We start from the raw sequence: 13,848 nt of genomic DNA, 5'->3' as shown, positions 1-13,848 counted from the left end.
GTTTGTCAAAATTGAATGCTTCCTTCGGTATTCTGTTTGGATGTGGACTTGATGTAAGATTTAAAAGGAACATATAGGACTTGTGTTTCTATAAGATTTAAAATGCCAGTCCTGGGAATTCCCTGGTGGTCTAATGGTTAAGACTCTGTGCTTCCACTACTGGGGGCACAGGTTCCATCCCTGGTCAGGGAACTAGGATCCTGCATGCTGTGCAGTGCAGCCAAGAAAAAAGGAAAGAAAGAAAGAAAGAAAAAATTCGCCAACTCCTGATCTATCTACATCTACTGTCTACAACCATTGATGGTCTGTTCTTGAAGGACTAAAAGGCACAGTTTTTGTATTATCACAGTGGAGTCGGGTAGTAGTAAACCAAGATGATTCAGGCAAAAAATATTCCTTTTTTTTTAAATTATCTTGATAATTTATTTACATTTTACTGTTTTACCTCACAGCAGAAATAGAAACAATTATTAGAAAGACTGGCAATTCAATTAGCAAGGTGTTTTTCACTATTATTTTTAAGGACACATGGGCAGTGAGAAATAGAATGTTTATAATATAATTTAGGAGGGAATATTCCTTCTTAATTTGTTTAACTTGGCTATTTAAAAAGTTCAGAAATAGGAGTTCCCTGGTGGTCTAGTGGTTAGGATTCTGGACTTTCACTGCCGTGGCCAGGATTCAGTCCCTGGTCAGGGAACTGAGATCCCGCAAGCCGAGCGACGTGGCCAAAAAAAAAAAAGTTCAGAGATATTTCTTATTCAGGAAATGGGAAGTATGTTAGGTATCCATAAAGAGAAACCTCCCTTTATTTTGGTGATTACATTTAGAATTACAATTTTTATTTCCTCCTTGGTTTTTACCTGATCTTTTGAAGGATGACATATTTTACTTTTTTTAGATTATTTTCCTAAAATAATCAAGAAAATATTAAATGGAAAGAAATCAGGAGCATAATGTAATAGCTAAGAGTGTGAGTTTTGAAGTCGAAACTGGCTCTACCTCTTATTCACTGAATATCCTTGAACAGGTTACTTTAACCATGCCTTTCAGTTTTCTTATCTGTTAAATGAGTAAAATAATACATTGTTTTAGGATTGTTGTGAGGAATGGATGAAATAATGCTCTGTAAAGTACACAGTGTGTTATGGGGCACAGAGCAAATGTACAGTTGAATAGTGACTGCCAGCAACTGGAGGACAGATTGGATGCTTTGCCATTTCATTAACTTGAAAATACTTTTATTGTTATATCACCTTTATAAAATGATATTATAAAAGAAAATTGAAAATTTAGAAAACTATACAAAGGAAAGTAATATTTTCAAGAATATCCTTCTAAACATATCTCTGCATTTATATACCTAGAGATATATGTATAAAATTTGACAATGAAAGTGGAGCCTGTCATTTAATGTTTTTTGCTTACTCTGGTTCTTGAAAGTTTTGTGAAGGTCAGAGTATTCTGTTTATAGACAGTAATGATCATCTTAAACGAATGTAGTTATTTCTCTCAGGTATTCATTTTTGTGTGTGTTTGCTTGTTTCAGGTGGAGTTTTGATGAGACAGTGACTCATTTCATTTATCAAGGGAGACCAAATGACACTAATCGGGAGTATAAATCTGTAAAAGAAAGAGGAATACACATTGTTTCAGAGCACTGGCTTTTAGAAGTAAGCCATACTTTTTTCCCTCCCCTCCCTGTTAAATGAAAATGCATGTAAACAGTATTTCAAGGCACAAACCCATTTCTTTGTATGTAAACAAGTTCGATAACCTTAGTTAATTACACATTTCACATCTTTGGCATCAGAAAATTAAGATCTTTAATCCTTAAATGCTTAACGAGTCTTTAATGGGTACTCTTTCAGATTCTCTGATTCTTTTTGCTAATTAAAAATGGTATGAAAGAAAATTTTATAATAATTTGAGGAGAATTAATTTAGCATGCCAATACAGCTTCTTTTCTTTCCTCTTCTTCCCTTTCCTTTTCTTTCTGGGTATTGCCTGAAATGTGATAGATACCTTGGCAAAAGCATAGAAATAGAATTAGATTTTATACTTTAGTGGACATGACATTTAAAAAGTGAGGACAATTTGTCATTTGATGGAATTTTTAAGTGTCAACTACTTTTCAAAACTTTAATTTTGTGGACTCTTGCCATCTTAGAACATAATGTATTGGCTGTCTTTATTCTACTTAACATCATTTATTTGCTAAGATTTTTTTTTCAGTCCTGTTTTAAAGCACACCATTGTATTGCAGTGTGCCCAAGAGTATAAACATCTTCCTGAATCTCTTTATCCACATACTTATAATCCCAAAATGAGCTTGGATATCAGTGCAGTGCAAGATGGCAGACTTTGTAATAACCGACTACTCTCAGCTGATTTGACAACGAGGGATGATGAGGTAGATGATATGGATGATACATTTACCCCCTCTTTAAGCTGAATGTACAATCATATATTGCTATGAAACCTTATACTGGGTTTGGTTTGAGAAATGGTAATTTTTCTCCTTCAATAGCCAGATCATTTGCCTGTAGAAGAAAATGATATAGACAGTATGACCATCAGTAATAAAGAATCAGCAACATCAAATGGAAATGGAAGGAATGACTCTAAAGGAGGTAAAATATTTTAAATTACGAACAAAAAAAATTTATAAATATGTATCTTTAATATGGAATGCTTCCTTTGCATCAGATGGACAAATAAAAGTTTTTTTCTATGTTGCTGAATACAAGTAAAGCATATATTTGAGGATTGAATTGAGGTTCCATGACAGTCATTAAGTAATAGTTAACAAAGCTTTAAGTGATTTAAGTGTGAAACCTGTGAAATGTGTGGAACTAGGTATTTTACAGAGTTAGTGTGACACAGCCCTATTCTATTAAAGGTAGGTGGAGTTGGTAATTTTTTAAACATTTGTCCTTTGGTTCAGTTCCTTTCAGTGACTTTCAAAAAGTTTTATTATGTGCACAATATATTTTAACATAAATTCACATGGTTTTAAAGGTACAGAAGGAGGTGTGAAAAGTTTCTCCCACCCTTCTGATGTTATTTTCTTATGGAACCTTCTAGAGCTGTTTTATGCGTACAATCAAACGTGTTTTCTGGGACTTCCCTGGTGGTGCAGTGGTTAAGAATCCACCTGCTAATGCAGGAGACATGGGTTCGAGCCCTGGTCCAGGAAGATCCCACATGCCACAGAGCAGCTAAGCCTGTGTGCCACAACTACTGAAGCCCGCGCGCCTAGAGCCCGTGCTCCGCAACAAGAGAAGCCACTGCGATGAGAAGCCCGTGCACCGCAATGAAGAGTAGCCCCCGCTCGCCACAACTAGAGAAAGCCCGTGCGCGGCAACGAAGGCCCAACACAGCCAAAAATAAATAAATAAGCTTTCTCCTTCCCCACTTTTAAAAAAATATGTAAATACTGAACTATTTTATATTCTGTTTTATACTTTGATCCTGATCTTTTTATTTAACAGTTCTACCTGTGCAGTGTCTATTAGTACATAAGATCTTTTTCAGTCATTTTCCCTTTTTTTGGCAACTGTATAGTATTCACAGTTTGAATGGCCCACTTTATTTAGCCAGTTCCTTTTGATGGGAATGTAGTTTATTTCTAATTTCTTGCTGTTATAAAGAGTGCAGCATTGAATAACCTTATATCTATAGGTGTCCTCTTTTTAATGGATTAATATTTTCTATTTTTCTCACCCTACCATAGCTTTCCCTGTCTATGATTTACCTGTTTAGTTAGTCCTACTCTGTTCATTCCAAAAATGTTTATTTAGTACCTACTTCAATGTTTAGTCTACAAGGAAACCAAAGATAAGTATGTTGTGGTCTGTGTTTTTGAGGACCATAGGGGAAAATCATAAATGACTGTAATGTACCTCGGTGTAGTACAGAACAAGAGAGGGTCAGAAGCAGGCAGGGAGCTCTACAAAAGGGTGACGACTGTGGGTCTTAGCACAGTGTCTGCAAAGGGCTTCCTGATTATTTCCTCTACAGTCCTTGTAGTAAGGGTTGCCTTTATGTTCTGCAGGATTCATAGTCTTAGAACATTACTATAGCCTATAGTAAGTATCTGATAAATGTCAAGTTAATAAATTTATGTTCAACCAAATCTAGACAAAATAATTAATGTGAATAGGGTGTGATAGAAAGGAGAAACTTACCTTGATTGGTGTATTTGTGTTTGTTTCAAGCTCTGACACAGACCTTGGAGATGAGAGAGAACTTTCAAAAGCAGCTGCAGGAGATAATGTCTGCAACTTCACTAGTGAAACCCCAAGGGCAGAGGGCTTCCCTTTCAAGAAGTGGTTGTAACAGTGCTTCTTCAACCCCTGACAGCGCTCGCTCTGCCCGCAGCGGACGAAGTAGAGTCCTAGAGGCACTGAGGTCCGTACCTGTCGCTGATGGCAGAATAGCTTTTCCTTCCTCCCTTCCTTCCTAACTTTTCCCTCTTCCTTCTCTTGTTCCAGGCAGTTCTAGAATTCTTACTTGGTGACAGGAAGCAGAGGTTTATTCCATATGAAGCAACTGCTTCCAGCGAGGCATGATTAATACATTTTATTATCTCCCCTGAGAAAGAAATGATTTTAAGATCCAGTTTGCCTTGTTTGAAATGGATTCAATGGATAGTCCCCTCAGTTCTTAGTATTAGAATTAAATAATATTGTTATTAAACAGTAAGTGCATATATATATGTGTATATATATATTTAAGCAGTTATTTCTTATTGGAACTACATGCGTTTTATATTCTTTTTATAAATCTATCTTCTAGGGAAGGTGATTACAGATCTTAGTGTGATGTGACGTAAGTTCAGTAGAATAACTTCATCTTTTCCTTGATAGAAAAATCTCTAATTGTTTAATGAATTATGGTACTTATATCTTGAATTAACTGAACTGTGCATTTATCTACATTAACTGTATATTTCATGAGGCTATTTCTTTTATCTGAGTACTGAGCAAAAATTTTTTTTGTTTAATAGACCAGATCATGTTTTATCATTTTAGAGAGCCTAAATCTTGTGTCAAAGTCAGAGTAAATAAATACGCTCTGAGAATAAAAGGCCATCTTCCTTGTATTTGAGGCAAATGAACACTTTGGGAGTACCATCAGCTTTGGCAAATTATTTTTACTAAGATTCCATATATATATGGAATTGAAATATTCAGTATACACTGAATATATATGGAATTGAAATATTCAGTATACACAGTATTGAAGGAAGATATTGGAATTCTATTTACTTTCCAGTGGAATTGTTACTGTTATACCATAAAACATGTTTCACCCTAGTTCACTGTAAGGCTGTTCTACCTTAGACTCTGGGAGGTTTGGTTACCAGTAGCCAAAAGGACCTGCTTTTAAGGCAGCCTGTAGATAGTACACTTCCTGTGTAATTATAGTTCTTCCTATTTCCAGTGATAAAAATACAACTATTGACTGGTCAGCAAAGTAACCAGGTTTCTAAACATTACCACGTTACCCTAAGCCTATATAATTAAGAGAAATCCCTTTTTAAAAGCAGTAATCATTTAGAATTTTTTTTTAATTTCTTGACAGTAAACTCCCCCTTTGAAGTTTTAAATATATGGACATTCAGTCAAAATATGTGTTTCATTTTCTAGGTAAAACAAATAAGTTTCTGGAAGAAACATTTTAAAAGTAAAAAATTTCCCGAAGTTCACTTATTCAATAAGTATTTTCAAGTGCTTACTATGTGCTAGATGGTGGACATATAAAGGTGAACCACCAATTTACAAGACTTACAGAATTTATGAGTGTGGATTTTGTTATGGCTATCTGTTACTAAAATTGTGACTTTTATTCCTTAGGCAGTCTCGTCAAACAGTACCTGATGTCAACACAGAGCCCTCCCAAAATGAACAGATCATTTGGGATGACCCTACAGCCAGGGAAGAGAGAGCAAGACTTGCCAGCAATTTGCAGTGGCCTAGTTGTCCCACACAGTACTCTGAGCTTCAGGCTGACGTTAAAAAATTGGAGGATTCTCCTTTCCAGGAGCCTGTACATGATTCAGAAATTGCTGAACAGGGTAACGAGAAAGAAATCTATTTAGTTGTTTGTATTAGGTACATGTTGACCTCTTGACAATAAACAGATAAGCACCTGTGGTTACTGTGGTTCTCTGAATTGTACATGCAAATGAAAAACTCACTAGATGTTTTAAGCGTAAACCCAAACCTTAGATTTGGGTTTAAACTTTAAGAAGTCAGAAAAATAATTATAAATTGAGGTAATTTATCAGTAAATTGAAAAATATATTTTGATTCTTAAATTTGGAAATTTAGGGTTAGGCATTTTTTTCCCCGTACATTTTTCCAGTCCTTTTTGCATTGTGTAGTTAATGGTTGGTTTTTCTTCCAGTCATCTTATTTTCATTTAAGTCTTCTTCTGAATTCCACCCAGCACATACCTACATTTGGAGTTGTATGTGTTTCTTTCTGAATTCCCTATTTTTTTCTTCCTTGGACTTTACCTTGAAAACAAAATACTTCCCATCTCTCATCGTTGGTCATTTTCCCCCCCTTTCTCTTTCACATGATTATTTCTCTATATTAGATATATAGATTTATCTCTGCTTCTGATTTTCTTCAGGTCTAGAATTGCTCTCATTTTAAAAATTTTGTTTACATTTTACTGGTGAGAGCGTGGTACTTAAAGAAAGGGGTAGGGAAACCCACAGATAAGCCATTTGCCCTTTTAAAGCTAACTAATTGCATTTAATCATAAGCTCTAGAAATAGATTACTTCTTTTGGATGTACTTTTTACATTCCAGAATTTGTGTTTAATTTCATCTTGGCTAAGACAGATGAGAATATTTCCCAGACTTTGTTCTTAGTCGTATTTGGATAATATCACACTGCAGCATTTTATTGCCCTCAGCTGTCTGTGATCCTGAGAACATATGTGTGACTGAAGCCCCAAAACACCCGATCTCTGAAGAACTGGAGACTCCAATAAAAGACAGCCACCTGATCCCTACGCCTCAAGCCCCCAGTATTGCCTTCCCCCTAGCCAACCCACCTGTGGCTCCACACCCTAGAGAAAAGGTTCGTTTATCCTTAGTTTGGTGGTAAGGCTTTTGGATATTGCTCTTATGCTACATTCAGTATTTATTGATATCAATATCAAGGGTTCGTCGAATGTTGAAAACTGCATTTCTTTGCACTCTATTATTATTTCTATATTTGATAACTCAGAAGACTAAGTAAAATGTCACTATAAAAGAACCATAGGCCTGATAACTTTTTTAATGTTAATTTTTTCTAAAATAAACTCTTCCATTCCAGATTATAACGATAGAGGAGACTCACGAAGACTTAAAAAAACAGTACATATTTCAGTTGTCATCTCTGAATCCTCAAGAACGTATTGATTATTGTCATCTGATTGAAAAACTAGGTACAAGTATTTTACTTAGGTCAAAAATGTCCCATATGGTAACCTTATTTGGAAGTCAAATGTAGCTAATTATTGATATCATTTGTAAGCTGTAGAAATTGAGATTAAAAAGATGGGTAACTTGCCTCAGGCCATACACTGAGTCACCAGTAAAACTTTGATTTTATAAAGCTCTAATCTAAATCTAAAGTCACTGGGTCATAGCATTTAAATATTTAAAGATTTAAATTGAAACCAACCATTAAGGTTTAAGAATCTTGTGCTGCTTTGAGCATTTGTTCATTGTTGAAACCTTGGACAAAATCAATGGAATTATAGACTTAAAATATGATTAAAACTACATTTTTATGAAGTTGAAGGTACAGTGACATCCAGACAGGAGCTCCTCCTCATGTGACATTCTTATTCCACTAGTTGTCAGGCTCTCCATCTGACACCATTCTGAAAGCAACATACTAGAAAGGTAAACTTTCTAGGAGCTACATTTTAAAGAGAAGAAAGAAAGAGGTGAAATTAATTTTAAATATATATTTTATTTAACCTAGTATATGCAAAATATTATATTCAGTGTGTAATTAGTATAAAATATCAGTGAGATAATTTACCTTTTTTTCTTACTAAGTCTTTGAAATCTGGGATATATTTTACACGCACAGCACATCTCAACTTGGGCTGGCTGTGCTTCAGGTGTTCAGTAGCCACAGGTGGCTAGTGGCTACTGTATTGAACAAAGCAGCCCTATAGAGTTAAGAACATTACTGGAAAGAACTTAATATGACAACTTGACCTAGAGAAAACATTAAGAAATAATGGTTGTTTTTAATAGTGGCCCTGAATCATCAAGAAAAGATTAAGTGTCATTAGTGCTATCCTTTTAAGGATGTGGAGAACTATTTATTCTGTCGGTCACAGACTAAATTTGTTATGTAGAGTTAGATATTGATATTAATAACGGAATCTTTACCTATTGTTCTTTTGTCACTGTGATTCTGGGTGAGTTACTCTGTACCTGTGTCCTCATGTGTAAATTGCACATAATAATAGTACGTTCATAGAGTTGTGAGGATTAAATGAGTTAATACTTTCAACTTTCAACAGTCCCTGACATGTATATAGTAAGTGCTCAAAAAGTCTTGTTGCTATTATTATTAGAGTCATCTGTAAAGCATGAGTGGAGCTCCATTGTTTTGTTGAAATCTTAGAAAGTTCTTGATACCACTCTGCCTAACCTCTAAAGTGTAATCAAAAGCCATGCTTTACATAAGCTTACATTTACTTATGCCTTCTTCTGTCCTCAAAGTCAGACTTCATAATACATATCTGAAAAAAGGGTTCAGCTCCCACCTTCTTCGTCTCTATTTACCTAGTGTTTTCCTCCCAAACTTCTGTGTTGGTCTACTGACCTTATTTCCACTAAAAGCAGAAGAAAAATTTTTTCTTCTGCTTTTAGTCTGTAGATTCCCCCTTTGAACAAGGATTTAGTATTGAGATAGCAAAGAATTTTTGTTAATTGTATTAGATCTGATAATGGCATTATAGCTGTATGAGAAAATTTCCATGTATTTTAGAGATGCATACTGAATACATAGGGATAGATTAAAATGATATCTGGTATTTGCTTTAAAATTGTTAAGCAAAAAAAGGGGGTAGTTTGAAGTAAGGATAGTGAAATTTTGATAATTTTAGACCCTAGGTAGCCAGTGTATAGCAGTTCATTTTACTGTTTCATCTACTGTTGGATTTTAAATTTTCATAATAAACATTATTTTATAAAAAAATATATGTAAAGTACGTTAGGGGTTTTGTTTATTGGTGTATTTTGTTTATAAATAATTCCTCTGCATAGTTGAGGTACATTTTCCCTCAGGAAAAGTTAAGAATCAATAAAGGACCTATTTTTTTCTAATCAAGGTGGATTAGTGATTGAGAAGCAGTGCTTTGATCCCAACTGTACACACATTGTTGTGGGACATCCACTTCGAAACGAGAAGTATTTAGCTTCAGTGGCAGCTGGGAAGTGGGTGCTCCATCGCTCCTACCTTGAAGCTTGCAGGACTGCTGGGCGCTTCATGCTGGTGTGTATGCAAATTCATGTGAAGGGTTGTTTTTCTTTTAGAGTAAAGGTCGTAATAACTGATTCCAGCACATAAAATATTAAGCTAATTATTTGAAATATTTTGATTCCTAACTGACCATCGCAGTAATATCTATCATGTACTTTTTGAAGTTTTCCATCAAGATCATTCAGGGATCTCGCCTGTGTAGACAGGTAATCAAGCTGTTAATACATACCTCCTCCGAGACCATGTCCTTCTGTGACGTTCATCTTACAGTAGGTGAAGCCCAATAATCTATTACCAATTGCTAAGGTATAGTTATCTGTTTCTTAGAAATGTATGCAATATTCTTCTGATTTCTAATTAAAAGCCAGATGTACTTGACTTTCATATGAAGCCAAATTAATCTACATTTCCTCCATGCTCATAAACTGATGCTTACTTAGTATCCTCTGTATTTAGAGGAATGGAATGTATAGCTTGTAACTCTTATTAGATTGTGGATTCTTTGAGGACATATTCTAGGAACTCAAAAGTTTGTTGAACTAATTCTCTAGGAAGAAGACTATGAATGGGGAAGTAGTTCCATACTTGATGTTTTGACTGGAATCAGTGTACAGCAACGAAAACTAGCACTTGCAGCAATGAGATGGAGGAAGAAAATCCAGCAAAGACAAGAATCAGGCATTATTGAGGTATTAACGTATATAATTATGTAGGTAGTATAAATGGCATTCGATGTCATGACTAGTCCAGATTTTTTTTTTCAGAGAATGTGCTTGACAAAATAAGAATAATTCTGTTTGTCTTTTATCCCTTGATTGATATACTTAATTTGGACAGTCTAAATTGAGCTTAGTGTTGATTCCTAATTCTTCTAATTGTGATCAACAGTAAGATATATATAATGTTGATAGCTCTCTTAAAAATCATTTATATGTGACCCATACTGTATTTCTTTCAAAGAGTCTTTCTAGCATCCAGCTTCAGGGCTTCTCAACTTGGGGTCCACACACTCTCCCAAAGGAGTTTTATAGATCAAATTCAGGAAGGCTATATACACTTTGTTTTTGTTTTGTTTTGTCTTTTATTGGAGTATAGTTACTTTACAATGTTGTGTTAGTTTCTGCTGTACAGCAAAGTGAATCAGCCATGTGTATACATATATCCCCTCTTCCTTGGATTTCCTTCCCATTTAGGTCACCACAGAGCCCTAAGAGTTCCCTGTGCTATACATTCTGTTCTCATTAGTTATCTATTTTATACATAGTAGTGTATATATGTCAATCCCAATCTCCCAATCCATCCCACCCCCTCCCTTCCCCCCTTGGTATCCATACGTTTATTCTCCACATCTGTGTCTCTCTTTCTGCTTTGCAAATAAGTTCATCTATACCATTTTTCTACGTTCCACATATATGCGTTAATATACGGTATTTGTTTTTCTCTTTCTGACTTACTTCACTCTGTGACAGCCTCTTGGTACATCCACGTCTCTACAAATGACCCAATTTTGTTCCTTTATATGGCTGAGTAATATTCCATTGTATATATGTACCACATCTTCTTTATCCATTCCTCTGTTGGTGGACATTTAGGTTGCTTCCATGTCCTGGCTATTGTAAATAGTGCTTCAATGAACATTGGGATCCAGGAAGGCTATACACTTTGGATGGGGGAAGAAATACATCCTTATTTTTACTAACCTCTAATTGAAAGTTAACATTTCCTTCATTGTAAGTCTAGGCAACAAATTGCAACATTATTAACAGTACTATGATTTTGCCCCACAGGAATCAGATATTTTTGCTTGCATTATGATTGCAACTTGAAATACTGTTTATGTTTGTCACAACTTTAAAATAGTACATACAGACCTCCCCATCTTGTCATGGTTCGACTTTATGATGGTGCAAAAGTGATACACATTCAGTAAAAACCATAGTTCAAATTTTGAATGTTGGTCTTTTCTCAGGCTAGCATTATGCAGTACAGTATTCTCTGGTGATCCTGGGCAGCGGCAGCAGCCACAGCTCCCAGTGAGCCACGTGATCATGGGGGTAAACAACCGATACACTTAAAACCATTCTGTTTTTCACTTTCAGTATAGTATTCAATAAATTACATGAGCTATTCAACCACTTTATTATAAAATTGGCTTTGTGTTAGATGATTTTGCCCAACCACAGACTAATGTAAGTGTTATGAGCATATTTAAGGTAGGCTGGGCTGGTAAGCTATGATGTTTGGTAGGTTAGGTGTATTTAAATGCTTTTTTTTTTTTTTTTGGCTGTGTTGGATCTTAGTTGTGGCACATGAGATCTTCGTTGAGGTACGCGGGATCTTTCATTGCAGTGCATGGGCTCTTCGTTGGCGTGCGGGCTTCTCTCTAGTTGTGGCACGCAGGCTCCAGGGCGCATGGGCTCTCTAGTTGTGGTGCGTGAGTTCCAGAGCATGTGGGCTCTGTAGTTTGCAGCACGCAGGCTCTCTCGTTGAGGCATGCGAGCTCAGTAGTTGTGGCACACAGGCTTAGTTGCCCCGTGGCATGTGGGATCCCTGGGACCTGACCAGGGATCGAACCTGCATCCCCTTCATTGGAAGACAGATTCTTTACCACTGGACCACCAGGGAAGTCCCTAAATGCATTTTTGACTAAACCGTATTTTCAACCCTATGATGGGTTTAATATAGAAGCACATCTATTATTATGTCACAAATTTTGAAATATTTTGATACTTTTCAATAAAATGGTTTCTTTTGTAATACTTTGTATTTTATTTTGGACATTTAAAAGACATTCATATGGTATGGAAATTACATCTCAATAAAGCTGTTATTTTTTTTAAAGTTATTTAGAGAGCAGATCCATAGGTTTTACTAGACTTCCAAATGGGTCCGTGGCTCACAAAAAGGTTAAGAACCCGAGTTATATCATCTTTTGTGTTATATTCTGAGTTCTCTGCTGTCTCCAAGTCCCTGTTAGCCTTGATTCCCTTTCTTTTAAAGGAATTCCACTGGCTTCTGTTAATTGTTAATTCTGTACTTAAATATTTTATGTTTCAAATTTGTAAACATTTTCAAGAGAAATATTAACTGGAGGCTACATCTAATCTAAGAAGCTGTGCTTTAGGCTCTACCTTTGATTAGTTGTAAGAAAAAAATAGTAGAAAAGACTAAACAAATGTCAAGTTGCTTTGTTTTAATGTTACCTAATCATTAAATCATTTTCCTTCATTCTTCAAGTATTTATTGATGGCCTACTGTGTGCCGGACACCATGGCTATGTGTTTCAGAGTATTCTGACCAAGATAGTTATCAGTGTGTTCATCAGAAATAAAGGTTATAAGATTATTCATTGGCATAAAACTAAGTCTACAGAGAAAATAATGTATTTTTTGTATTATTTTGTCATTTATTTTTCCAAATAATTTCAACACTGATTATTTTTTTATTTGTAGGGGGCATTTAGTGGATGGAAGGTTATTTTACATGTCGATCAGTCCCGAGAAGCAGGATTCAAACGTCTTCTTCAGTCAGGAGGAGCAAAGGTTTGTATTGACAAGGTTGCTGTGATCAATTCTTGATTTTCTGTGCTTTGTGAGATGGTAATCCTTTATGTGTAGATTATACAGTTGAACTACTTTGAAACACTGATAGATTGTGATGCTTTTTGTTTTTTCCTTAGGTGCTACCTGGTCATTCTGTATCTTTATTTAAAGAAGCTACACATCTCTTTTCTGACTTTAATAAACTAAAACCAGATGACTTGGGAGTTAATATAGCAGAAGCTGCTGCCCAGAACGTGTACTGCTTGAAAACGGAATACATTGCTGATTTTCTTATGCAGGTTTGTAAGATCCTGTCCTTGACCTCCTTGCCACCAGAAATGTGCTTATATGCATAGAGACATAACTACACAACAAAACCCTCGGCTTGTTATTCATAGAATGTTAATCTCTTGTTAGTCTCCCCCATTCAACCCCTTTCAGTTTCAGTCTGTTTTTTAAAATAATGAAAACCTATGTAAACATTTAGCCTAGAAGTTAAATATGAAACGGGTATAAAAATCTGGGTACCTCTAAAAGCGCCCTCTAAAATGTTGGAATATAAAGAAAGCAGAAATTGATTCCAGGAGTCCAAGGAGAAACATTTATCCAAGGGTCCTTTTTAAATTTTCTTGACCTTTTGTTTTGATACACTGTAAATACCTGTGTTAGACAGTAAGGGAAATGAAGCACTTACTACATGGAGGGCTCACTATACTCCTGTTCAGAATTGGCCTATGTTGGGTGATTTGAATGGGCAAAGAAAAATCTTCTTGACACCAGAGTGCCTAAA

At 35.5% G+C, this 13,848-nt stretch overlaps 1 protein-coding gene across 4 annotated transcripts in view; it reads left to right on the top strand.

Moving 5' to 3' along the window:
* Window positions 1-13,848, top strand: part of TOPBP1 (DNA topoisomerase II binding protein 1) — a 79,932-nt gene that overhangs the window by 45,513 nt on the left and 20,571 nt on the right. For 3 of the 4 annotated variants that reach the window (XM_082459203.1, XM_082459202.1, XM_082459204.1), the window contains 11 exons: window positions 1,550-1,673; window positions 2,267-2,413; window positions 2,531-2,633; window positions 4,221-4,413; window positions 5,862-6,082; window positions 6,935-7,101; window positions 7,342-7,453; window positions 9,365-9,528; window positions 10,068-10,205; window positions 12,969-13,058; window positions 13,196-13,357. In XM_082459203.1, coding sequence (XP_082315329.1) covers window positions 1,550-1,673; window positions 2,267-2,413; window positions 2,531-2,633; window positions 4,221-4,413; window positions 5,862-6,082; window positions 6,935-7,101; window positions 7,342-7,453; window positions 9,365-9,528; window positions 10,068-10,205; window positions 12,969-13,058; window positions 13,196-13,357 — 1,621 coding nt within the window. Of the gene's footprint in view, window positions 1-1,549; window positions 1,674-2,266; window positions 2,414-2,530; window positions 2,634-4,220; window positions 4,414-5,861; window positions 6,083-6,934; window positions 7,102-7,341; window positions 7,454-9,364; window positions 9,529-10,067; window positions 10,206-12,968; window positions 13,059-13,195; window positions 13,358-13,848 lie in introns of those variants that run through there. The other variant, XM_082459205.1, reaches the window with a different exon arrangement.

Source organism: Balaenoptera physalus (genome assembly GCF_965194825.1).
Source record: "Balaenoptera physalus genome assembly, chromosome: 4".
Lineage (NCBI taxonomy): Eukaryota > Metazoa > Chordata > Mammalia > Artiodactyla > Balaenopteridae > Balaenoptera > Balaenoptera physalus.
Note: the sequence above shows the minus strand (reverse complement) of the source record. Positions and strands in the feature narration are given on the sequence as shown.